We start from the raw sequence: 25,855 nt of genomic DNA, 5'->3' as shown, positions 1-25,855 counted from the left end.
GGGGCGCGTTACCCTATCAAGTAGCCCTGCCTGGCGTCCTGCCGTCGGTTCCTCATCAGCGCCTTGTACTCGCCCACACGCAGCCGCTTCCCCTCCACGATGCAGGTGCGTTTGGGTCGGGGCTTATACTTATAGTCAGGGTATTTCTCCAGGTGCTGCCGGCTCAGCCGGGCTTGCTCCTCGTAGTAGGGCTGCTTCTCCTGGTTCGTCATGGATTTCCACCGGGAGCCTGTTCAGAGAGGAGCCACGGGGCACGCTTATCGCCTGCCCACTGTGATGAAACCTGTGTCTGGTGCTGGCTGGGATAGCCACTGCAAAAGCCGATTAATGCTCGTACCATCCCCTGTGCAAACGGCACCTGAATTTGCACACAGCTGGGGAGAGCGGCTGCATGGGTCCGTGCCGTGCCGCAGGGGGCAGCCAGCCCTCCCGGCACATGGGGACCAGCTCCCCAGCCTTGACCTTCTCCGGGCACCTCTTGGGCTACAGCTTTCGAGCCTCTCCAAGGTATGGTGAGCAGGTGCTGCAGCTAAAATAGGCTGTGCCAGCGTGTGACTCACATTCCCCCACTGGCTGACCTTTATTGTCATCGCTGCCAGTACCCGGGCAGGAGAGCAAAGCAGGGCACAGCACAAAGGCTGCTGGGCTGGGAGAGGGGCTCAGGGCCAGGCTGGCAGAGAGAAGGGATTAATCCCCTCAGCTCAGCACCTGGGAGGCCACGTGGACAAGCATCCCGTTTGGGGGAGAGAAGGACAAGCTGGAGATGCCTGGAGAACTTCAACATCCTTGGAGATGCTCAACTCTCAACAGGACACAGCCCTGAGCATCCTGATGGGATTATGGATGCGCGTTTAAGCAGAGCTTTGGGCTGGGGACCTCCAGAGACACCCTCCCATCACCTAAATCCTCCTATGAGTCCCCGTGTGCCCCTTTCTTGGGTGTTCTTCACCCGCTAGCACGGCCCATCTCCCTCAGGGAGCTCCATCTCCCACACCTGCACCACGAGCCAGGTGGCCCAGGTAAACCGAGGCACGGAGGCATGCAAGCCCCTTGCCCATGGTGCCCAGGTGTCCTCCACCAGCTGCTTCCACACACACTCAGCCCCTCATACTGGCTTAGATCCACATTTCCAAGAGCAGGAGAACACACAGGGACCGACAATCCCGCCCCCCAACCCCACCTGGGTGCATAACGGCTCTGGACCACTCATCCATCTGCAGGTATCAACCTGCTAAATTTGCACCCCCTTAAGCAGTGAGCAGCTCTGGCTCCCCAGGCAGAACAACGCCAGCTATTTAAAGCCACGGACATCTCCTGTGACAGCAAGCAGCTCACCACAGAGCGCCTGCTCCTGGACCCCCCCCAGCCATCACGGTCACAAGAGGTAAACAGAGCAGATCCTGCCCACGCACTCCTTCAAAGGGGAAAGCTTGGTGGTTGCTTCATTTTTCTTTTTTTCTTTAACGAGCAGAGCTGCTAAAATGAGTCTGTGGCAGAGCAAGTTGCAGGTAACCCACGGCGCAGCTGCATTGCACCGCTGCATGTTTACTCACGGGCCTTTGGACAGGCTCACCGGCGACCGCACCGCTTGATTTTAATAGCGACATGGCTGTGGGGTAGGGCTGGTGTGACCGAAAACCACAGCAGGACCGCTGCTCACAGGGGGTGTGAGGAGTTGGCTGGACGAAGCCCGTGCTGCTACAGGCACCTCCAAGAGCGATGCTACAACCGGGTTAGCAGCATCCTGGCGAGCACCACCCGTACAGGGGTGGCCGAGGATGAGCGGGGCAAGCAGCCGGATGGAGCTTGTGTCCCACCGCGGGGATGCAGAGGGGGGTCCTGCCCTGGCCCACCCGCCGCCATCCCCGGCACTCACCCAGGATCTTGCTGATGCTGGAGTTGTGCATGTCTGGGAAGGCCTGCAAAATCTTCCTCCTCTCGTCCTTCGCCCACACCATGAAGGCGTTCATGGGCCGCTTGATGTGGTTGTTGTTCCTGGACTCGGGGAAGTGCCGTGAGCCTGTGAGGGAAACCGCGGCTGAGGTCAGGAGCCAGGGGAAGCAGCAAGCTGTGGGGGGTCACACCACGGTGCTCCCGGCTGTCCTTACCGTCCATCTCACAGGTCAACAGAGCCTCATCCAGCCGGTGGGCAGGGGTCTCCTCCATCCGCTCCTTCACTGGGGAAGAATCAATCCCGACATGGTCCTGCAGGAGAACGGAGAGTCAGGAAGCAGCTCCAAGCCTGGGAGCCCACCCGCGGATGGAGACCCAGCTCTGGCCGCCAACGATGGGGTAAGAGAGGGGGACGGTGACCACTCGGCGAGCATCCCTCACCTTGCGGTAGGGGTTGCTCAGCGATCCCTCCATGGCCCCGCTGTGGCTGTGCAGCAGCTGCCGCGCATCGTGGATGGCTTTGGTGATGGCGTCGCCTTCGCCCAGGAACCCTGGCAGGGCACCAGCACCGGCACCCATCAGTGCCAGCGCCCGCTCCTCCGGCACCGCGCAGCACCCCATCCCACCCCAGCAATCCCAACTGCGTGCCCCAAGGGGGTGGCACAGGGGAGCAGGTGCCCACCCAGGCCACCCCAAGGAGGAGGGACCCCAGGGAGTAGAGATGTCGCCTGTCCCTGGGAGGTGGACACGGGACCATCCATCAGTGAAAGCACTTGGGAACTCACCCAGAGGCAGGTTGGACGGGCTGGTCTGCAGGTCCCTGGTGGCCCCATGACTCGGCGTGAGGGACTGGCAGCCGCTTATCTTCAAACTGGGCGAGCTGGAGGCACTGGGGAGGTCAGAACCTTTGGGTTTGGCTGTCAGGTTCAGTGGCTGCGAGGTCTCCTGTGGTGGAGGGGAGGGGGGGGTTGAAGCGCAGCCCCCGCAGCACCCCAGCCCAGGGGATGGAGGTGCTTTGGGGCTGTACCTGCATCTGGAGGTGGCCCGAGCCGGCGGGTCTCTTCAGCGTGGGAGGAGGAGGGCTGTGCAGCAGCTGCACCGGGTAATCCACTGCGGGGAGCAGAGGGAGAGGGGTTGGGGGACAAGGCCACCCCACAGGGCTGGGGCAGTCCCAGGGGGCCCGGCTCACCTGGTTTGCAGGGGATGGGCTGGATGGGCAGGGCTAACTGGGAGTCGGGAGTGACGGGGAGAGGCTGGTGGCTGGGGGTGAAGGCAGGGATCATGACGTAGGGCATGTTGACCTGCTGGAGGGAAGAAGGGGAGAGAAGCAAAGAGACCGGATAATTGCTGCGGGATGCTGCAGGCAGGTGCCATCCCCTTGCCTGGTCCCGGGAGGGGACACAAGCCCAGCACACGGGGAGGCTGGAGTCACCCAGCACGGGAAGGGGGACACAGGGAGGTGTCCCCGACCTTTACCTGGATCTGTTGCTGCAGCAGGTTGATTTTGTGCTGCTGCTGGATGAGCTGCTGCTGCTGCTTGGCGATCTGGCAGAGGGGAGACAGTGGGGCTCAGTGGCATCAACGGCAGCACCGAGCTGGCGCCGGCAGGGCTATGGCCCGGCACGAGCTGCCCAACACCAGCAAAACGGGGACAAGGGATCTGGGGGGGTCCCAAGGGCTGTGGGGAGGGCAGGCAGGGGGTGGCCGAGCTACTCCTGAGCCACCTCACGGGACACAGGGAGAGAAATGGGCTGGCAGGTATGGTGTCACCCCCACCCCGGGGTACGCCAGCGGGTGTCACCCCTGCCCTTAGCACCCCATGGGCCACCAGAGAGGAAAAGTAGGTGTTCAAAGAGCAAAGAGGGCACAGTCAGGAAGGACCCAGTGTGGTTTAATTATTTTAAGGAGTACAATTCCCATCTCCTTTGACCATTATCCTCCCGGCACCAGGGAGCAAGATGGGGAGTCTTTGGGATGGGTACAGAAAATGGGAGGGTTTCTGGACAGACAATTAAGTCCCGCTGCTCCCAGCACCAAAGCCACCTCCTCACCACTCCCAGGGGACCCTGTCCTGGTCCTGCACCCATGGCTGGCCAAAAGGATCCCTGAAGGGGTGGAATGTCCCTGGCAAATGCTTCCCCCCAAGCAGGCTGCCCACGGGGACCCGAGCCCACCTGCTCTTGCTGCTGCCGCGCCAGTTCCATCTGCTGCTGCTGCTTCTCGAAGAGCATCGCGGCCATGTTCTTCTGCTCCGAGTGGGCCGTCAGGAGCTGGTCCCGCAGCGTGGACAGCTGGTTGATCATGACGAGTAACTGGAGCTCCTTCTCTGCCAGGCTTTCCTGGGTTCCTGGAAGAAACCAAGCAGCTGTGGGTCAGGAGCTTGGGGAGGATGAACAGCATCACCACCGTTGGGTGGTCGTGGGTGATGGGTGGCCAGGGGATGGCTAATGCGTGGGGGGCATAAAGACCCCCATGTGCTGAACCATCCCCTCTGTGCAGCCACAGGCAAGCTTTCATCAGGGATGCTCACCCCCCCAAAAAAATAAAAATAACGTTTTGGCTAAAATAGTACAAATCCCTATTAAATACACACTTGCAGGCACATCTCCCTTCCTGCTAAGGCGGGAAATGCCATGTTTCCAGCACAGGCTGCCTGGGCACAGGGCGCAGGAGGGAGGACAGCGGAGGTGGGTGGCTGGGGGGGGAGACCTCACCTTTCACTTCCTTGGACTCGGCACTGTTTCGGCCCAGCAGCCGCTCCTTCCAGTCGCTGGACAGTAGCTTCTCGATGGTTGGCATTACTGCCCGTGCCGGCAGGCACCGAGGTCAGCAGAGCAATGGGAGAGGACAGGCAGGTGAGCACAGCTCTAGGCTGTGTGTCACGGTGTAGGGTGGCTCTTCCTACCCCACAGCTTTGCAAAAATGAGGGGCCCAAAGGGAGCACGGGGGTCCCACAGGTTACTCAGAAACCTTTCTTACCCTCCTTCAAGTTCCTGTTGAAGTCCAGCTTCTCCTGGCCACCGACAGCCGGCTCGAAGGCAGAGCGCCTGGGCTCCAGCGCATCGCCGACAGGCGAGCGGGACTCCTGCGACACAGACAGCATTACTCGGCACCCGCTTGATGGGGACGATGGGGATGTCCCCAGGTCTCTGGGCAGTGGACGCTGGGCTGGTGGGATGCTCAGAGCCAGCCCTGCCCAGCTGACTTCTGGACCACACTCTGCAAGGCACATTCCCCCCAGCCCAGCTTGAGAGCATCTCTTCTATTCATGCTGTTAAGACTTGTTTGCTGGAGGTTTCTACTATTTATTTAGGCTGCCCAGCTCCTCTGAGCCCCAACCCCACTGGGAGTCAGCACAGGGGTAGGGCTGAGGCTGCTGGTCAGGGGGAGAGAAAACCCAAGAGCAATGAAAAAGGGAGGCTGAACGGACAGAGCATGGCTGGAGGTGGCTGCAGAGGTCTCCACGCCAAAGGCAAAGCACTCAAATCCCAGGGCTGACCCAAGAGCATTGACAATGGCCAGAAAGCCTTGGGGAGCCTCAGGTCTCAGCTTTGTTTCCTCAGGATGAGGAATAACCACCCAGGAAACCAACGACCCCACTCTGCTGAGGGACAGAGCCTGGGGACGGAGTGGGGATGGCCACAAAGCTCTGCCAGCCCAGCGAGACCCCAGCCAGGACCAGTGTTTGTCACAGCCGTGGGACCCACCTGCGGCAGGGCCAGGGGGTCGGTGCCCTCCCTCGGCGGTGGCCCTGGTGGGTCGTTGGGACGGGGCTCGGTGCTGGGGGCAGCCCCTGGTGGGGACTCACATCCACCCTCCTTCTTCTCCTCCGTCTTGATGGTGCAGTTCACCATGCTGCCGGCTCCATCAAGCTCCAGGTGGGGAGAAACGGGGCTCCTCATGGACATCCTACGGGATGGGAGCACCGTCAGCAGAGCCATGGGGCACCCCTGGCCACAGGCACCCTTTTTCCCAGCCCTGCCCATACTGGGGCGCCCCGTGCTGCTGGTTTTCCAGGGGCAATAGTCTTGCCTTTCACCATAGCTTGGTGAAGCTGAGCCCTCGTACCTGGCTTCTTGAGACTGGGTTTTTGCAGATTTGGGGCTCAATGGCCAGAAGCTCCAAGGGAAACAAGCCCAACACACCTTTTTTCCTCCTGGCCCCAAAGAAAGCCCACCTAGAAGTGTGAGATTTAGGGCCAATATGAGCACGTACCCTACCAGCAGCCTGGTAGAGAGCAACCCAAGGGTCCCCGCAGCAGAGACCCATGCCAGACCCGAGCCAGCACCCCAGGGGTCCCTGTCTCTTGGCTCTCAAGCTGCCCCCCGCACGGCCCCAGGAGCCGTGCCTAGAAAGCCGACAGGGCGGCAGGCAGGTTTCCCGCTCCGACGGGAAATGGAAATCCTGGCCCTGCCGAACAATGGCTGGGACGGCCACCAGAATCGCTCCTCCGGGAGTCCCCGGCACGGCGCGGAGCTGGGACCGGCCGAGCCCCAGCCAGGGCAAGGGGCCAGCCCTGGGGAACGGCTCTCCCCAGCTTCAGCAGCATGGCCATGGGTGCCAGTCCAACCCCCGGTGCTGCCAGCCGCTCAGCTGGGCACCACAGAACTGACTGCGAGCTGTTACGGGGGACGAGCTGCATAAACCCAAGGGATGCCAAGCATGGCCAGAGCCGGTATTTTCAATGGGATCTGCCCCAAACAGCGTGTCACAACCATGTCCCTTGCAAAGCCCCTGCTCTGCTGCAGCCTCCAGCAGTGCCACGGCTACAAGGGCTGTATCCCGAGCGAGTGCCAGGCTCGCCGTGCCTCTGCCGAAGATGGATCAGCTGTGCTTGCAGGGATTTGCCTTCTCACGGCCACCAACCCTCACGCCACGCAGCAGGAACAGGAACAAATATTACCCTCCCAAAGCTCTCCTTTCAGGGAGGAATAATGGGAAAAGGAGGCTGTTAAGGAAGGCATTTACGCTGGCCACTGCCAGGAGCCAGGATCCGGGTTGTGGGACCACAGGGGCTGCCAAGGTGGGAAGAGGTCATGGTGGGATGCGGGAAGCATCCTGCCCAGGGTCTGGCACCCCACAATTGCGACCCCCTGAACGCTCCTCTCTCTCACCTCCCCACACCCCAATGGCTCATTGGGACCCCCCCAAAATCAGGGCTGGGGGTGCCGGCTGGGGCGGGGGCGGCTGAGCCGGGCTCAGGGCAGCAATTACGTAACAAACAAAGCCCAGCTCAAGCTGCGAATTAATCAAACCGCTGAAAATAAAACCTTCCTCTCAGGAACTTCAAACAAAAGAAATGAAAACAACAAGGCTGGCTGGGTAATGAAAAGCCAGGGCTGTGAATAGGGGACAAAAGGAAGTGGAACAATAGGGTGTTGGACAAAAGCAATAAAGTAAAGGGAAGTGTGACAGCTCCACAATAGGGCACTGTGCGCGCCAGCCTTTCTGATCTTAGCGGGGCTTTTTTTAATCTCAGTTCCCTTGCCCTCCGCTGAACAAACCATCGCACTTGCCGGGCCAGCGGGCTTCCTCCCGGTGTCGGCATCGCCCGGTATCTGCCGCATCCTGCGGCACCGCCTGCGTCTCCCCTTCCTGCCCCTGGCTCACCTTGGCCAGCCCAGCGGCAGGGAGGGTGACCCAGGCACAGGCAGCGCCCACCCGAAAACCCATCGCCTGCCTTCGACACGCCTCAGCCGGGGAGGAACCGGACACCGGACACGCTTGGCAGCGGCGTGGCGGTGGCAGGCAGCCAGCGGGGAGCCGTGCCCATGGCTCCAACAACTCACGGAGGTAGGGTTTGCCCTGCGAGGCTGCCGCCGAGCCTGTGCTCTCGATGTGCTACAGGTGGGAAAACTAAGGCACGAATGCACAGCGGCTGCAACACCTTGCCCTGGGTGCTTCCCTAACTCAGGACCTGTGGGTGTGAGTCCACAGCCGCTCCCTCCTTCCAGCCTTTTTCATTTTTTAAAGGCAAAAACCCCTGCTCGGTGCATCCCTGCCACAGGTGTGCCCTCCCTCCCTGTGGCTGGGACGCCGCCCGGCCCTGGGCTGCCTGCAGGCCCAGAAAATGGGGCAGCAGGAGCGACGCTGCAGCACAGAGCGATGCCTTCGGTTTGGGACGCACAAAAGCAACGTCCCACTCCTCGAGCATGTCACGTTTCTATTACACTTAACCTCCCGGTGCCACTGGAAGTTTACTCTTAAAATGGGGCCGGTACTTTAATAGGGGTCTGTTTGAATGAAGCCTCATTGTAGATTTATTATATGGTTTGCTGAACAAAAAGAAAAAAAGAGAAGAAAAAGGAGAAAACGGTGCCGTTATCTTGTTACAGGGCTGGTTCCAGCGGCAGCCCTGTGCCACGGGCTCAGGTGCTGGGCTCCGGGGCTGCCTGTGGCAGACAATAGGGATGGGAACAATTGCCTTGGCACTGGGAGTGTAACAGATCTTTGCCTTTAATGTTTTCCATTTAATGCAGGGTGGAGGGGAAGGGAGGGGATGGCGCTGGGATGCAAAGTGCCAGCCTGGAGGGCCAAAATGGACCCGCAGGGGAGCCACGAGTCCTTGGTGAGGGAGCAGCGACCCATGGGGCTGCTTCCTCCTGGCACGATGTTTTGGGGGGGCACAAGGTGGGGCTCATCTCGCAAGCACCGAAGCCCTAAAGTGCTGCACTGTGCAGACATCAACGTGCTCACCTGGCCTCCAAACTCCAGCCCAGCAAATACTAGAGCTGAGATTTTCAGGATGGCGACAGCTTTTCTTTCTCCAGTTGTACGCCCGAACGGCACGTCCTGCAATTCTCCCCGTGGCCGTGCCACCCTTCCTGCCTGCCAGCCGATCCTATCTGCCCCATTTGTGTTGCAGCAGAACAGCTCGAAGGGCTGGGGGGGGGCCGAGGCGCCAGCAAGCCCCCACCCTGCCTGGCACTGCAGCAGCTCAGGGAGCGCTGGGGAGATACCGAGACCCCTCCCCAGCACCCAGAGCATCTTCCCAGTCGCTTGTGCAGGCTCTGGTTTTGTGGAGAAGGGAGCTGCTGGCATTCCCCCTGTGGCACAGAGCAGCAAGGGGAAGGAAAGCCAAAAAGCTGCCCAGCAAAGGTGTGGTGCTGGCTGGACCAGGCTTTCTCCCCGCAGCAGGTCCTGCCTGTAGTCAAAAGAAAAGGGTTTCTGCTCACAGGGTGGCTGCGGCGGGAGGCTGGCAGGCGGCACTGCCCAGAGGCAGCGGGGACGTCTGCCCGCAGCTGGGGCAGGGCCGAAGCAGGCGCCGAGGCTCCATGTAACCCAAGCTCTTTGCAAAAACACCAGCGAGCGCAGGAGGACAGAAAGCCACAAACACAGAGTCTCCCGCACTGCCAGGGCTCGAGGAAGAGCCGCAGCGCTGCTCCGCTCTGGGCACAGGCACTGCGGCACGGCCACCTTCGCCGGTCCTGGGAGAGAGGATGCGAGTGCGGGGATGGTCCCACACGCCTGCCCCGTGCTGCAGCACACCCGCCCTGGGGCTGATCCTGCCCCTCGGCTCGGGGCTGATCCCACCCCAGGGGACGGCGGTGCAAAGGGCTCCCGCAGAAGGGGGACGGGGGAGAGTGTCCAGCAGGAGCTGGGCTGCTCAGATTTACAGGCTGGCCTTGTCCCCCCGCCTGCCCATCAGGTTGACCAGGGCAGCAGGGGAGGCTCCTGAGGCTTTTTTTCCTCTCTCTGCCCAAATACACCAGAAAGTTATCAGTTCATGGGTTACGGCAGACTCTTCCCTTCAGGAGTGCAGCATGGTACCCAGATACCCCAAAATGAATCCACCCATCCTGAGCAGCATGCAACCACTCGCCCCGCGGGTGTATCCTGCCTCCATGGCCAGGTAACCAACACAGCCGGGGAGAAACACACAGGGCAAAACTCTGAGGGGGAAAAAAAACACCGTACGAGCAAACACAGCAATGCCTATGAGAGCTGGAGCAGCACAACACCACCGCTGTGCACACACCACGTGCAGCATTCGCAGCCCTCGGCATCCCCTCAAGAGAGGGCAGAGGAAAAAATAAGACACACATGGACGTGTCCTTCTTTTAAGCAGGGTCCGAGGAATCCCGGCCGGCCACCGGGACAGACAATAGGCTGTCTCCTGCCAGATGAGCAGGCCGCTTTCCTGCCAGACTTGGAATGTCCTTTCGGGGCCGTTTCCAACCGTTTCCGCCCGGCGTGCCTTCGCACATAAAAGAATGGATGATTTCCTCCGCCGTGCCCGGGCAGGGATGGCCAGGGACAGCCAAGGCAAATGGCCCCAGCCAGGGAAAGTTCACGGGGCTGCCATCATCCCCCAGGGATGCAGAGCATCCCGTGACAGCAGGTTATTCCCCGGGAAGGCAAAAGCAGGCAGCCGCGGGGAGGATGCGGGCTCTGCCACCCCCAGCCACGGATGGAAGGGGATGCCAGCTCATTGGCTACATGCTGCAGGTGAAACGGGGCAGAAGGTTTAAGACCTGCTTCTGAGAAAGCAGGTTTAAACGCAGAAGACAACTGGATGCTGAATGAAACGCTGTCACCACGTGAGAGTCACAGCCCCGCGTGTCCCTGACAGACAGCAGCCATTCGGAGCAGTGGCACTTGCAGGACACATGTTCCCCCGTGGGGCTGCGTCACAGGCGTACACCCACCCGTGCTGCCCCACAAACCAGGGTGCTGCAGTAACGGAAACACTCTGCATTTGGGGGAGCACCAGCCAATGCTTTACATATCCTCAAATGCCGCATTTTTAACATCTTACCTGTCAGCGACACTCCCACGGAAAGCCACAACCTCCATCTGCCCAGAAGGCTGCCGAGAGCTCACGTTGCCGGAAAAGCTGCAAAATCAATGCCGAGAAGGGAGATCTTTGGCGGGCAGGAGGGCATTTTGGGAGGGTAATGCCCCAGAGGGGCAGCAGTAAGCACCCAGCAAGCGCAGAACTGGGCAGCAAGCCGGCACCTGCATGCTAAGCCCTGCCATGGGCAGGATGATGCCCATGGGAGCTGCCAGGTAGGTCCTGCCCAGTGGTAGGTGATGGCAGCTTCAGCGTCCCAGAGAGAGCGCCAGACCCCAGCTGCCCCTCTCTGTCCTGGCAAGAGATGGGGTCCCATGGGAAAAGCTCCAGCGTCAGCAGGAGCTAGGATTTCCCACTGTCCACACAAAACAGACCAGTCTTTGTCCAACCTCCATCCACCATCAGTTGCCTGAAGGGAATTTCTCTCCCCCCACAGGATAATGGCTTCTGGAAACATCTCTATGGGGTCAGAGCAAAGTGGTGATGCTACAGAGCATCACCGTCATCAAAACTCCTGGGAACGGCCAGCACAGGAAGGAGCAGGGGGTCACCCTTCTCCATGTGCCACCCTGAGCACCCCACTTTCCACCCAGGTCCCCTCTCCCACCAGGCGTGGTACCCCTGTCCCGGTGGTCCCCACTGGGGGATATCTCCCCCTTCACCCTTGGAAGAGTTCCTATTGCCACAGCCTCAGCGCTGCCACATTACGGCTCTTTGGTGGGGGGAGAAGCATCAATTCTCCATCTACTAAGATGAAAAGCAGCAACGCAGGTCTCCTATTACCGCACGGCACTTGGAAGATTTAACCCTAAAGCAATTACAACCAGCTAGCATAGCATTTACTAATTCTATCCAAAAAAACCCAACCTGCCTTCTTCAAAGGCCTCCAGGCCATACCCAGGACTGCTAATGAAATGCATATCTCCCTGATGCATGCCAGCAGAGAAGCCCTTCAGAAGTTCAGGGGGAAATCGAATCAATCCTGCTATTCAAAACTTGAGGAGAGAGAGAAAAATAACCCATATTAATCACTGAATTCACTTAAGTGAACACTTGCAAGACAGGGAGAAAAGGATGAATTCTCAGGCTGTGGCAGGGGGAAGAAAAGGTGCTGGGCTGCTTAACAGGATGGCTGCGTGTGCTCCATCGCCTGTGCACACCAGGAGATCCCAGCTCTGCGTAGGTTCCCTCAGGGCACCGGCCGATGGCTCGTGGGAGCACTGAGCTACAGCAGATTGAGTCCTCAGAGGGCAGCTCTGTCCTCAGAGACTCGGCTCCTGCTTTTCTAAGTCTTGTGGAATAATTCCATTTGCTGAAATCCACCTCACCCCCTCAGGGCTTGCGCCCTGCCCCTGCCCCGTCCCTGTAGCGTAGGGCTGTCCCCTGCCTCGGGACCAATGGACCCGAGGAGGCGGTGATGGAGCGGGGACACGCGGGATGCTCCGGGTGGGAATGAGAAAATGAAGCCCCCTGTGATAACGATGAGACATGCACAACATATTCCCTGTGGGTACATGGGTCCATCTGGTCCAGCCCAGCGCACATTTTAACTGGGCCACGTCCCAGCCTCCTCTTACTAACAGTTTCCAGCTTACTGGTAACTCTGGTTTCACAGTGCTTCTGAGGGGGATTTTATCACCTTGCTCTGGTGTCTTATGAGATGGCAGAGGGACACATCACTCCAAAACACTTTCCTCTCTTGGCATACAGGATTACTCAGCTGCCCCCTGCCCACGCTGCCCCTCAGCACAAGGGCTTTGCTGGGACCCCCCCTCCACTGCCCGGTCATGCCTCCGCAACCCAAAATCCAGGGATGCCGCCTCTCGTGAGCCCGGCTGCATGAGGGCGCAGCCAAAAACCAGCCAGTAGTTTTATAACTATCCAAATAATGAAATCAAATACAAAGAGTGGATCCTTCCCCGGGCGTAAACTGGCACAGGTCCACCGCCTTCACAGCCACAACCCAAACACATTTTTCCTTTACTGGGATGAGTGATAGGATGGTTTTAAGTAGAGGAAAAATTAAACTGAACCTCAGGTGGAACTTCCTGGCCGCAAGATTTATTAGACGGGGAATGATCTCATCAGGGAAGAGGAGGAAACTCCATCGTGCTGGAATTATTTAAAACCGTGCAAAGCCTAGAGGAAGAAGGCGCGGGAACAATCCCAGCGACAGCCCACGTGATGGCCGGGGACCACACTGGTCATTCCCATTTCCTGGTCTCAAGATTAGACAGTCTGCAGGACAGGGTTTTTTTTTTCTTCCACTCAATAAGACATATCAATAAGAAAAAAATCTCCTCGCCCTGTCTCCGGCTTTGCAGGCAGATGGGTTTCTTGTCCAGGGAGGGTTACGCGGTTGAAAGCATCTTTAAGAAAAGGCCTGGCAGCCGCGGCGGGTGCAGGTGTGCGCAGCGGGAGGTGGGGGTGCTCAGCAGAGGCGAGCGCTTTGCTCGGCCCCGAGCAGTGGCGCGGGCAGGGACAGCCAGGGAGGAGTGCTGAAAGAGGAAACGTCCCTTCCCTGCGGGTCTAAACTCTCCAGGGAAAAGCGCAACCCCCACAATCTTACTCTTTTCAAAGACCCCCCTCTTATTGCATCCCTCTCCCCTGCCCTTCCTTTCTTCCCCGGCATTACGAGCCAATGAAACAGAAATATCACAGCGTGTTAACCAGGGAAAACGCAGGGAAAGCAAGAGGCGGGCGGAACTCTGAAGAACGGGTGTTTACTCTTTCTTTCTTTTTTTCTGCCTCACAAATAATTCTTAAAACAAGTTTCTTCCTTTGCGCAAGGCTTTGCCTGGACACAAAACAACCGGCAGTGAAACCCGTCCGGCTCGCAGGTGCCAAGCCTCTACACCCAGCACCCGGGGTGGGTGGATCAGGCCCACGGTCCCACCGGTGCCAGCAGCAGCTGACAGTCCCCAGATCCCCGGGACCCAGCAGGGGTCCTTGGGGCTGCTCCCAAACCCACTCCCGCCACTCCGGCACACGCATCGGCTTGTTCCATCACCCCAGTCCCCAGTTTAACCCATTCGCATAAATCCATCGATTATGGGAAAGAAATTTAAAACATCCGCAAACTCAAGAGCAAATAAAGAATCCCCCCCACGCCCCCGTAGCGAGAGGCCATCAGATCCAGGAGGCGAAGGACGGGGACAACTCACCCAGCCCCGGCGGGACGGCGCGGCGATGCCAGCATGGCACGGCACAGCGTGGCGAGGGAGTGCGGTTAGCGCATCTCCCTCCTTTTCTTCACAGTTTCTGTCCTCCCCTCACCCAAAAGCGGCCCTCGGCCTTATCGGAGAGGCCGATCTCAGTGTCGTTTTTGTGTAATTTCACTCACTCAGCGTTTCCAGGCAGAGCAGAGGGCACGTTTGACTCGGCTGCTTCGTAAACAATACTTTCCTATCGCATGACGGAGGGGCGAAGACATCTGACCCTTTTCCTCTCCTGCTTAGAGAAAAAAAAAAAAGACACGGGGCTCATTTGCCTCGACAGTGATCTGCCCTGCACCTCCTGGGCTGGGGCTGCAGGGAGGGCAGGGCTTTCTGAACCCTTTTTCCACCCACCACGAGGGACCCACGGGTGAGGTTTGTGGCATGGAAGACCCTGGCGCTATTTTGGCACAGCCCCGTGGTCCATCCCAGCAGCATCCCATGGCATCGCCTGGTGTCCGTCACCCCCTACCCTTGTGAGCTTCTTGTGACACTTTATACCTTCAACTAATGTAGTTATTTTTCCAGAATGTCGTTATATTCCCAGGATTTGGGGGGGCTCCTCTTTGAGGGGAACCATCCCATCTTTTTTGCACTCATGCCTCCCCGGGTGAGCCAGGCACACATGTGAGCACCAAAACGGTGCTCGGAGTCAGCCCTGACACCTCTCCTGGCACCCAAGCCCACAGTAACAGGCAAAAATCATGGGGCCGTGCTTCCGCCTGCAGTGCCCCGTGCCCCACAGCCAGCAGCACCCTGGAAACCTTCGGGGTCCGTTTGCATGGAAACCCGAGCTGCAGCAAACAGGTCCCTATGCCCGAGCCGTCGCATGCTTGGACACGGAGGTACAAAGCCTCTGCCGAGCCACTTCGCCCTCCCCAGCTGCTGCCCAAACTCAGGGCAGGGGGGAGCTCCAGCTGCTGGGGCCGCTTGACATTTCAGCAACAGATTTTTTTGCTGGCGTGACAGGAGCTGCCCCTTGAGCCGCCGGGCCCATCATCAACCTCCCTCTGAAAAAAAAGGCAGCCTGAAGGATGGGTGCTCGGTGCCAGTAGCTGCCCATCACCTGCCCCAAATCATGACACCCTTACAAATGGCACCCCTGACTCCGCTCCTGCCGTACTTCAGCTCAGGGAAGTCCTGGCTGGCTGAGTCTGGATGCAGACACCCCAAGGAAAATGCTTTTGGCTTGACTTCTCCCCCCCTTATTAGTGTAAGCTGCGGTCGCTTTGATGATGTTATGCCGATTTAGGGTGCGGATTCAGGCTCCTGTGTTCACGGCTCAGGAGGTAGCTCATCCGCCAGTTGCTCTGTGCCCCACCGGCGAGCCAGAGCATCCAGCACCAATGGGGCTCACAACCGGCATCGCCTGCTGGGGCTGGTGGTCATGTTAACTGGGCAGGTCTCGCATTCACAAGAGAGAAATCACAGGAGGGAGCGGGGGTGTGGTTCATACCCTTCTTTATCACTACCATTATTTCGGCTCAGGGAGAAACCTCAGGCTTGTGGGGGGGTGGGAGCAGCAAATCTCCAAACCACGACCATCCTGCAAGGCTGGGTTTGCACCTCACCCCTCCTCTCCCCTCTCACTTCAGAGGAACTAAAGGCCATGAAATCCTGGTCGTGCAGCAGCTCCCAGCCAGGCTCCTCTCTTCCAGAGGAGCAGAGAAATTTGGGAACAAGCTTTTACTGGCCCGCCGGCATAGTTTTCATTGCACAACACAAACACAGCACAGAGGAGGGTTGAGGCACTCCAGCAAGAAGCTGTCAGCCCTCCCCATTTCCAAGGGGGTGTCCAATTGCCCCCAGCCAGCCCGCGTCTCCCTGCGTCCCACCACACATGCCAGCACACAAGGGGCTCTTTGTGCCCAGTGGCACCTGTCCCCCCCTCTCCATATCCTGATTTCCCCTGGGGTCCCCGAGCCCGCTCCCTCCGGCGAGGGTCTTTGGCAGTCCCTGCCTCCACGTGCGGCATCCCGGCGCGCTTCCCTGCACGGCTTAGCGGAGCTGTGGGCAGGCACGGTTGCTCTGCTGACACACGTGCTCAGGCGGGCACACGCGGGCAGGCACACGCACCCCGCCATGCCACGCACCACGCGTCTCGGGCAGCACGGGGAGGACGAGAGGGACCGGCGGTGTTTCCTGCCACCCTGGCAAAGTCACACATGGCTGCTGGAGTCACGCCGCTGCTTGGGCTGATGGCGCTGGGAGCCCTATGGGAACGTGTCAGCTTTGCGTTACTCCCCTAAATGAAGGAAGGAGAAGGACTGTAAGGGACCCCGGGGATGTCTTTTGCAGCCCCGAGGTGCTCACGGGCTGCGTTGGCTTCAAGCACTTGCAAGGCTCCTGCTGCGTTGCCCCTGAGCTGTGCCACTTGCACCAAGAGCCACATCCAGTACCCAGCCCCCAGCCTTGCTTGAAAACACACACATGCACAACCCCCCCGCCCTGCAAAAGTGTGCGGTCCCCAAGCCAGTTCCCAGGATGGACCCACAGATGCGAGGCAATGCAGCAGGAAGGACAGGGCACGGGAAGCCCAAAGGCCAGTTTTGCACCTGGAGACCCAAATCACAGCCTGAGAGACTCCAAGAAAGGCAGATACTGCAGCAGCCTGTGTGGGTACGGATGGGTCCTCCAGCCCAGGGGTAGCTGTGCCCTGGAGACCTCCCCCAAATTAACCCTCCAGCTCCTGAAATCCGTGTCACGGCAAGAAAAATGAGCAGGAAAGGTCCCAAGCAGCCGCCTCTCCCGCTCGGGAATTCACCTGCAGAGCTGCCCACGGGCAGCAGCACCCACACGGAGCCCCGCAGCCAGATCAGCCCTGCCAGCCCTGCCCGTCCCTGCCCATAAATCCCCTCCTGCAGCCCCTGCCCCAGGGGACTCGCTTTCCGGCTGGGCGTGCAAGGTAGAACAATAGGGCCAAGCCCTCTATTGTTCCAGACAAAAGATAAGCCGGGCTCTGGCATTCCCCTCCACCCTCGTGGGCAGGCAGGCAGGCAGGCAGCAGGCAGGGCCGCCACCCTGGGCCTAAGCAGAGGGTTTTCTAAACCCTTCCTACATCAGCTCACTTTTAGCCGCTGAACCAGAGCGGGGGGTGACCCTCCTGCCCAGCTCGGAGGTTGCACACCCCTGCACACACCCCTCACCCCTGTAGCCACGCTCGGCCTGCCCTGCAGGCTTTGTCCCAGCTCTGCGGGGACCCCAGTTGCTGTTGCAGCAGCTTCAGACACCCACGTGTCCCCAGTGTCAGGACTCCGGGGATGAGCTGTGTGCTCAGCGCCTGCCCAGGCTCTTTACAGCCCTCAGTCCTGTCCTCTCCCCACCCCGAGCCGCTTCTCCTCTCTGCATCCTGCAAGGATACGGTGGGGACAAAGCACCCTGCCAGCCATGGGGCGGGTGGCAGGAGGGATGTGGGTTGCGCAGCACTGGGGACTGGTTCCCCTGTGGTCTCAGCGGCCGGTGTGGGGAGCAGAGCAGACGTGCAAAAGCCCAGGACCGCCGACTCCGCGCGCGCCGGCACGACCGCTGCAATCCAACCCATCGCCATCACCTAGCTCAGCTTTTTCAAACAAGTGGCTACCCCGGCTCTGAACAAGGCTGCAAACCCAAGCTGCTCTGTGCTATCAACACCCATCCACAACAAAGGAGGAAGACTACGGGGGATGAGGGCTGCTCGCTGCAAACCTACACCCATCCAGGCACTCAGGTTGACTTTGATGGCCGAAGAGTTTTGATTTCTGGCTCTCACCCGATAGCAGCATGGGCCCCGGCGGTAGGGGAAGGCAGCAGCCCCAACACCGAGAGGGCAGCAGAAGCTGCTGCGTGGTGCTGGCAATGCCACCGGGTATTTCTATCTACCTGCTTCTACATCTTCTCCTCCTTCTCCTGTTAGGTTCTGGCTCAGCCCAACTCGCGACAACCCCATTTTACATGGGCAAAGAGGATCAGATCCCCCCACCAGGCTCACTGCTGCCCCATGTTCTTTTAATTCTCTTTGCAATATTTAATTTATAATCTTATCCCCTTTCCTCCCAACAATGAACTGCCACAAGCTGCCTTCACCAGGCAGTATTAAAAAATAACTCAGACCAGCAGATTTTAGCCCGGGCTAGTGGGTGCTCGCAGGGGTCTTCCAGAAGGCTTTAATGATGAGCCACTTTATCTTGTTCCTCTCTGATAAGGCACCCGGGGGTACATGGGGGGAGGCTGCCCGGCCTCTGCAGCCACCAGACTGCATCTTTTATAACGGTCACATGCCTCGAGCAGGCCTGGGTGGTAATGGAGCATTAAATTATGGAGAGGCAGAATTTCAAATATTTCAGATCCATCTCCCCATTTGCATTCTTCAGCTGAAGGGCTGCAAGCAGGAGCGGGACAAGAAGGCAGGGAAGGGAGCTTCCCTCCAGTACAATGTTTGCAAATGTAGCTTTCCCCTTGAAAAACAAGGCTTTTGAGCTAAAAGCAGCTGCAGAGCCATTCGGGGTCCAAGGTGCTGGCGGGTGGTTGGAGGTGAAAGGGTTGAGGCTGCTTCAGCAGAGCCCCGAATGCTATCCTCCACTTCAACCACGTACCCCAGCGCTCTTCTAAAAATGCTTTCTTGAGGCAGATTCAGCCACTTCATCCCCTACTCATATTTTTTACTGACCCATCCAAGCGGCTGAGGCGTTTCTGATGCGAGCCAGGGCCGCGCACGGCCAGCCGAGCCCCCCGCACCTCCCCAGCCTCCCTCCCCGCCAGTGCTGAGCTGGTGGGACTGGGCAGACGAAGGGCCCTTGTTCGGGGCTGGAGTGGTTCCAGCCGGGGACATGTGGTCCTGGAGCAGGTGGACACGGAGTGGGAGGGAGGGAGGGCTTCCAAGCAGCAGAAAATTTTCCAAAAGTTGATGCCTTGGACCCTGCCAACTTTCCTTGTGCTGGAGGAGCCCACGCACTTCTCAGCCGTGCCCAAGCGGCACCCAGCTTGGGGAGCTCCCCAAGGGCACGGCTGGGCCAGCGGCAGCTCTACCCGAGGGAGCAGATTTGGCCTCTGAAGTTACTCCCCAAAACATGCAGGATGGGGTAAAGGCATTGAGATATTTTCCAGCAGAACCGTCATAAGCTGCACTAATTTATTTCCCTTTTGCGTGTTCTTTACCGGGTTAAAATGGGGTGGAAATTAGCGATGCATCGTGCAAAAGTTTTGAGCTGCTCAAATCTTCCTCCCCACTGTGCAATGAAACCAAAACATCCACAAAGTTTGTGAAAAATATAGCAGCAGAGCCTAGGACAGCCCAGCTCCAGCTGGTCAGGGGTGGCAAGGGACCCCCAGCCGGGGAACACCCGACCCCAGGGCTGCCTGTCTTTCTGGGCTTTCCCTCCTACCAAGCACAGCTCCTCCATCAGCCTCACTGCCAGAGCAGGCTGCTGTCAGATGCACAAAACCAGGCAGCTTTGACCCATCAGTATTTTCAAACAGAGGGAAAATGAAATTAAAATATTTTATCACTAGTCCCCAGTTTGTAGCAATGCTATGTTCAGCAGCGCGGCCACGGGAGAGAACAAAAGAGGCCAGCGGGCTTTCTCCACAGCATCGCTGACTGTAGGTAGCAACTGCCCTGCCCACAAGTGGATTATTTTTTAAAAATAAATGCATTTTTTTTAAGGAAAATAAACAGTCCGCATTTTATTAGCACGGCTGAGAACTTCCGGGGTGTAAAAGCAGAGCAGAGCTGCACTGACAGCACGTCCCTACAATCGGTCGCAGCCGTCTGTTAAAGGTTGTCGCTTTGGTAATAAAAGCTTTTCTGATTTCTGCAATTACACGTGCACGCACAAAGCCGGCCTGACACAAAACCGCCGTAAGTGTTTACAATGGGATAAAGCTGGAGCAAGCAGGAACGCGGCTTCACGGTGGGCAGACAAAGCGGGGCTCACTGCGCTCCGCGCCGGCTCGTGCGGGACGGCAAGCAGCCACGGGCCGTGGGCTCACGGGCTGTCCTGCTGCCTCTGCCAGCCCCGGGGGTCCCCGACCCTTCCCGATCCGCTGGGTCTGCAGTGAGGGACCCCCAAAAGCTGAGCCACCAGCACTGCTGCGACGCCAGCCTGCCAGCACCACACCAGAATCCTTCAAAGTTTGTTTGGTTTCATCAAATACTGGAGAACAGGCGGGATCCCTGAGCAGCCACGGCTGCGGCGAGCACACGGGAGGGCTGGGGACAGCGTAGGTGACCTGGCTCCCCCGGCAGCAAGCGGAGCGTCCTGTACTGTTCACTGCACAGCCCACCGTATCCCACACGGATTTGCTCTGCCACCCCAAGTTTGGCTCACCAGCAAACTTCCAATCCCTGCAGCGCCCGTCCCTGCGGCCCCGAGGATGCTCAGCCCAGGGGATGCAGCTCGGAGCCGTGCCCCAGCCCGCCTGAGGCACTCTGCAACCCCGGGAGCAGCAGGCATGCAGCTCCCCCGCCATCTCCCCCCCAAATCAGCCTTAAACACTCATCTGGGGAGTGCAAAGCACGCTGCTACCAGGTCCAGGAGCCACCCTTCACCCCTGTCCCCTGACCTGCTTGCAGGGTGCGTAATGGCTGCTCGGCCCCAGCGAGTCTGGGTTCCAGGAAGGCGACAGGCAGCGAGAGCCGCAGGCTCGGGCAAGTGCCCCGGGGAGCCCACCAGCAAATAACAGATGTAAAAATAAACCCACTGAAAGACAAGATTTACTGTGCTTCTGTGCTCCCTGCAAAGAGAGGAAAAAAAAACCACCAACCTTCCCCTGCATCCCATGAACGAAATCAAAACCCCTGTAGCACATAACAAGCTTATGATGTGCTCCGTCTTCCCTACGGCCCCGCGTGCCAGGGCACAGCTCCTCCGGCACCCCCACGGAAAATGGGCATTTCGGCAGGGAGACAAAAAGTCCAGCTATTCCCCCCCGGGACATCTTGCACCCTGGCTGGAACAAACTTTGCTCGTCAGAAGGACTTTCCCGGGGGGCAGTTTGGGTGCTCCGATTTGGCAGGGGTAAAAAAAGCAACACGGGCACTGGCCAGAGGAGGTAAGCTGCCTGACGGCATGAAGAGCTTCATATCGGAGAGGAAAAAGAATTTTTAAAAATTTGGGATCACTGCTCCTGCTTATTACCCTGCTCCAAAAGGATGTAATCTCTTGCATGAGATGCCAGATCAGATGCCAAGAGTGAGCCCCCAGCCCCCCGGGGAGGGCAGCCCCGGCAGTGGCTCTGCCAGCGGTGAGCGAAACAAATAAACAACACGAAGGGAGATGCTGGTAAAAATGTGTCACTCGCAAATGATTTAGAAAACTGTCCTCAGCCTGCCCACGTTTGTCAAAGGACAGCAGCTATTTTTAACACAAAGCCTCTGAAATCGCAGGCTTTCAAAAAAAAAAAAAAAAGTACTGTATCAGTGTCAACAGAAAGGATTCTGTACAAAATTAAATTGAACTAAAAGGAAATTGCATGAATTACAAACACGAGTTATTGGCTCAATAGGAGAGTAACTGAGTGATATTATCTGCTCTGTGCTATGCAGAAAATGACATTAGCTGAGCTAATGGTCCTTTTTCACTCCTAAAATCTATTACTCCAGATTTGCTTTGGAAGTCAAGTGTTTTCCATGCTGAAGGTACCTCACAAGATGTAACTGAGACTCGAACAATATGCAGCCACGGTCTGTAATTTTTCCTGGGCAGCATCCCTCACTGGCACCAAAACCCCTGCATAAAACACTGGAAATCGTTAGGCGGAGGTGGAAAGAAGCAAAGCTTTGTATTTATTTGTGCATTTCACACAAAAACCTCTCCTTTACAGCTCCCTGGGTGATGCATCTCTCGGTTTCTCACTTCTGCCACTAACTTTGTCAGTGTTTAAGTGCGGAGGGCACAAGGGATGAGCGCCCAGCTCTCTGCAGGGGCTCCATCACCCACCTTGCCAAGGTTTACCAGCGCACGGGGGGCGAAATCCCCCAGACCCCCCACGGCTGCACCCACAGCCCCGCCAGCCACCCCGGTGCAGCACCGTGGGGCTCCCAGACTGCTTCGGGACCCCACAGCACAAGCCCCAGTGCCCGGAGGGCTCCGCCGTGCAGTGGCTTCAGCCCCCGGGGACCCAAATCTCCCCAGGATGGGTCGGACGCGCGGCTCAGAGGTACGGGCAGGACCCGCCATGGCTACCGGGAAAGACGTGATCTCAGTGACAAGGTTCATCCGCTCTCAGGTCCCAGCAAGCGACACGAGTTTAGTGCTGACCCCGGTCCCAAAACCCCTCTCTGGCCGTGCGTTCCGGCGATGCTGTCACTGCGGTTTGTTACAACAACCCCAGCCACTCTTGGACAGACAAACATCCGTGCGTGGCACCGCCGGTGAGTTTTCCTGCCCGAACCCCTTGCTTGCTTCCCAGCGGAGACGGTGCTGCGGGGCCACGGCTCCCCGGGGCCGGCTGGAGCCGTGAAATCGCCTCTCCTCGCCCAGCGCACCTCGAAGGGGTGGTGGGAGATGCACGACGGGGCAGGAGTGTCCCACCCGTCGGGGAAAAGCGACGAGGACCCCAACCCCTGAGCGCCGCAGAGTCACCGACACCCACAGACAGCCCCAAGTCCTGCGGACCCACGCGTGAGCCGGAGAGAGCAGCCGGGCCCTGTGTCCGTCCGTGCCGGCACAGCGTGTCTGTCCGTCGCCGCACAGTGTCTGTGCTGTGACCGCCCCCCCCAGTGCCGCGTCTGGGGGTGGGGGGAGGGTGGGCTGCCAGCCTTGACCCCGCTGCCCCCCGTATCCCCGACCCAGAGCACCCAGTGGGGGCCGGGTCTGTGTGCCCCGGCCGAGGGGACAGAACCCACCGGGAGCCGCGGTGACCTGCGGGACGGGGCGAGGAACCTGCCCCGGCTGGGTGGGACGGGGGTCCCGGGGAGGGGGCTTCAGCGGGGCAAGCCTTGGGAGCCAGGTCAAGGGTCGGGCGGGGGAGGGGGAGGATGTCGTCCATGGATTAAGCCCTTGCCCGCCGGCCCTGTACCCCCGGGGGGGTGGGGGGTGGGTGCCCGTGGCTTAACCCCTTGCTTGCCGGGCTCTCCCTCGCCCCGGCTGCGGAGGAGAGTTTGCAGCCCCTGAACTTTGCAGCGGGGACGGAGCCGTGCGGGGGACGGGCCCTGCACCCCCTTTCCCCTTTTTCCCTGTTTTTTTTTTAACAAAAGGGAGTTGGGGGGGGGGTGTCCTGCCAGGAGGCCCCCCCCGCAACCCCGCTCAGCCCAGCCGGAGTCGGGGACCGCGACCCGGGAGGATGCTCGGTGCCCCGGGAGGACGCTCGGCGCCCCGGGGCCGTGTCGGTGCCCCCTCCCCGCCCCGCCCCGGAGCAATGCCGGTGCCCCCCCGCCCTTCCCCCACCCCGTGCCCCTGGCCGCACTCACGGCTCCGCCGCGCTGCAGCGCTGCGCCCCGGTCCCCGCCGGTGCTGCCGCCGGTGCCGGTGCGGGCTCCGCCGCGCCCGGCTCAGGTCCGCTCCATGTCCCCAGCGCCTCCGGTGGGAGCTGCCCCGGCGCCGGGCGGAGAGAGGGAGCGAAGAGGAGGAGGAGGAGAAGGAGGAGGAGGGGAGGAGGAGGAGGAGGAGGGACACCGGTCCAGCCAGCCAGCAGCCGGCTCCGGGGCGGCCCCTCTGCCCCGTCCCCTCCCCTCGGGACCCCCTGCCCCGCCGGGGGACCCACGCGTGACACAGCCGGGAGCCCCCGTACTGCTCCCACCCTCTCCCCTGGAATCCTGTGGCGGGGTGGAGACACCCCCAAAGACTAAGGCATGACTCGGAGGAGCCTCGGGAAGCACCCCGGGACCCCCCGGCCCCCCGGTCCGTGCAGGGACCGCTCCTGCCCGGTCCCAGCGAGGGGCTGGAACGATTCCTGGCTTGCAGAGAGCACAGACCGCAGCTCCGGGTGGGGGATGGTCCCAAAACCATGGCACCCCAAGCGACAGACGCCAAAGCCCGGCTTCCAGACTCTCCTCCCCACATCACCCCCCCATTTTTGCCTTGCCCAGACCCCCACAACCAGCCCAGAGGCACAAAACCACCATGGGTCTGGGAGGCAGTGCTGGGACAGAGTAGGGAGGGCAGCGGGCAGCCAGCTGCCCTCCAGCCGGGCAGGCAGGCAGACAGACAGACAGCTTTCCTGCACATGGCGGGGGGGGACCACACACTTGTGCTGCTGGAGCGGATAACCCAGCTGGGAGCTCCGGTGTACCAACTGGGAAAAGGGGCCCTGGCAGGGCCTTCCCCGCCCTCGGAACCCCGTGCGCCGCACCCAGCACCCCATGCCCCGCATCCCACCAACGGCTCTGCCGGGAATGCCATCGCCCACCTTCCCGAAGGGAAAAAGAATGCTGAAATTTGGAGGAAAACAGTGCTGCAGCTGGAGAGGGAGGGGGTTGGTTTGGACAAACAAATGTTGACAAACAGTCTTTTTTGTATAATGAAATCTTTAAAATGTTATGTCAACATCGAAGGAGAACTGTTTACATTTTAGCAAAGGGGAAAATTCCCATTGACTCAAAGCCGGTTCCTCCCCCACACCATCATTTTCTTCCATGGGAATTTCTTTTTTCCAAACATTGTTTTCACCCAGTCCCAGGAGCAGAAGGCAAGAGTTTGGGCTCCTGGGACTCCTGGCTCCCCCAGCCACCACGCAGTAACTGAGAACACAGCGTTTCTGGAGGGGTTTGGGCACCCACACCCTATATCCACCCCAGCACGCAGTCCTCCCCCTTCCTCTGTGCCCATCAGAGAGGAATGCGGGGAGCTGGGCAGAGCCAGGCGAGAAGTTATCTGAGTTTCCCATCTGGGACCTTCACCCAGACGATTAAACACAAAGCACAACAGCGTTTAGAAGCCCGAGGCAGTGAGTGGGCTGCACCCACAGACCCCAAAAGGAAAAGGAGCTCAGTGATACATGTTCCCATTTCGCAGATGGAGGAACTGAGGCGCCGAGAGGACACGGCATTCCCAGGGCTGTGCAACAAGTACCGAACCTGCAGCAGGGCAGGATGGAAAGGCCGCTCCCCCTGCACCAGCTGCACCCCCGCAGCCCCTCGGAAGCCCCCTCCCCAGCTGGGGGGACTGCCTGCCCCCAGTGCCATCCCATGCACTGGCAGCTTCATGTGCCCACCAAAGCCGCCGGCCCCACTCTGCCAGCTGCCAACGATCCCACCCCCCTACCTTGGGAGAAGACCCCAACAGGTCACGTGAGAGAGACGGTTATCGGCAGCCAAGCAAGCGCTGAGCGAGCCCACGGCGACCTCCGCGTGCTCCTGGGGCTGTGGCTGCCCCAGCGAGGCCCCCTGTGCCGCTCTGGGGACAGGAGGAGGCGGGAGGCGCATCCCCCAAACTGGACAGGAAAACAATTAACAAAGGGGCCGAGGACCTGCACAACTGAGCCAAAAAAAGGGAGCAGGAGCTTTGTTCAGGTCGTCATGGCAACAGCCAGGCCAGAGCAGCAGCCACGGACTTTCACTTTCCTTCCTCCCCATTGCTGGTGGCCGTGGTGGCCGTGGTGGCCACGGTGCCCTTCCCTGGCAGCCCCCCCACCAGGTGCCAGCCACACTGTGATCCCAGGGGTCCAGCATCACCTCCCACATGGGTGCCAGGAGGTGGTGGCCCAACTGCCCATCCCCAGGTGTCACCACCCATGGGTCCTGTCCCCACCCTGGCTCTGCTCCTCCCTGTGTCCTCCTTTGAGCCACACTAGCTCCACCTGCACCTCCTTCTCTCCACCTCGCTGCAAGGTATCCCCAGGACCCATGGGGCAGCCGCAGGACGTGCTGGGCATCCCCAGGGCCACGGACACAAGGTGTCAGGATGAACATGATGGTACAGAGACAGTCTCCATCCTTTCAGAGGAGCTCACACGGGGCCTGCTCAGCTCCTGCTCCATCTCTCCCTACCTGGCTGCACCCAGGCGAGCAACCAGGGCTGCTCCCACCCTGCAATAC

The 25,855-nt window shown here is 59.6% G+C and overlaps 1 protein-coding gene across 8 annotated transcripts in view; it reads right to left on the bottom strand.

Annotated features, from left to right (window-relative positions):
- The window catches only part of SOX13 (SRY-box transcription factor 13), a 44,951-nt gene that overhangs the window by 1,944 nt on the left and 17,152 nt on the right, over nt 1-25,855 (bottom strand). The window contains exons 1-15 of one of the 8 annotated variants that reach the window (XM_075115392.1): nt 23,291-23,451; nt 14,031-14,137; nt 10,652-10,729; nt 5,601-5,802; nt 4,873-4,978; nt 4,608-4,694; nt 4,068-4,240; nt 3,370-3,438; nt 3,083-3,197; nt 2,921-3,003; nt 2,679-2,838; nt 2,335-2,444; nt 2,109-2,205; nt 1,877-2,020; nt 13-229 (exon numbers count right to left, since the gene is read on the bottom strand). In XM_075115392.1, coding sequence (XP_074971493.1) covers nt 13-229; nt 1,877-2,020; nt 2,109-2,205; nt 2,335-2,444; nt 2,679-2,838; nt 2,921-3,003; nt 3,083-3,197; nt 3,370-3,438; nt 4,068-4,240; nt 4,608-4,694; nt 4,873-4,978; nt 5,601-5,802; nt 10,652-10,689 — 1,601 coding nt within the window. In that variant the 5' untranslated portion in view covers nt 10,690-10,729; nt 14,031-14,137; nt 23,291-23,451. The other 7 variants (XM_075115395.1, XM_075115393.1, XM_075115391.1 and 4 more) reach the window with 7 other exon arrangements.

This window comes from Phalacrocorax aristotelis, chromosome 21 (genome assembly GCF_949628215.1).
Source record: "Phalacrocorax aristotelis chromosome 21, bGulAri2.1, whole genome shotgun sequence".
Lineage (NCBI taxonomy): Eukaryota > Metazoa > Chordata > Aves > Suliformes > Phalacrocoracidae > Phalacrocorax > Phalacrocorax aristotelis.
This window is presented reverse-complemented; position numbering and strand designations above follow the sequence as displayed.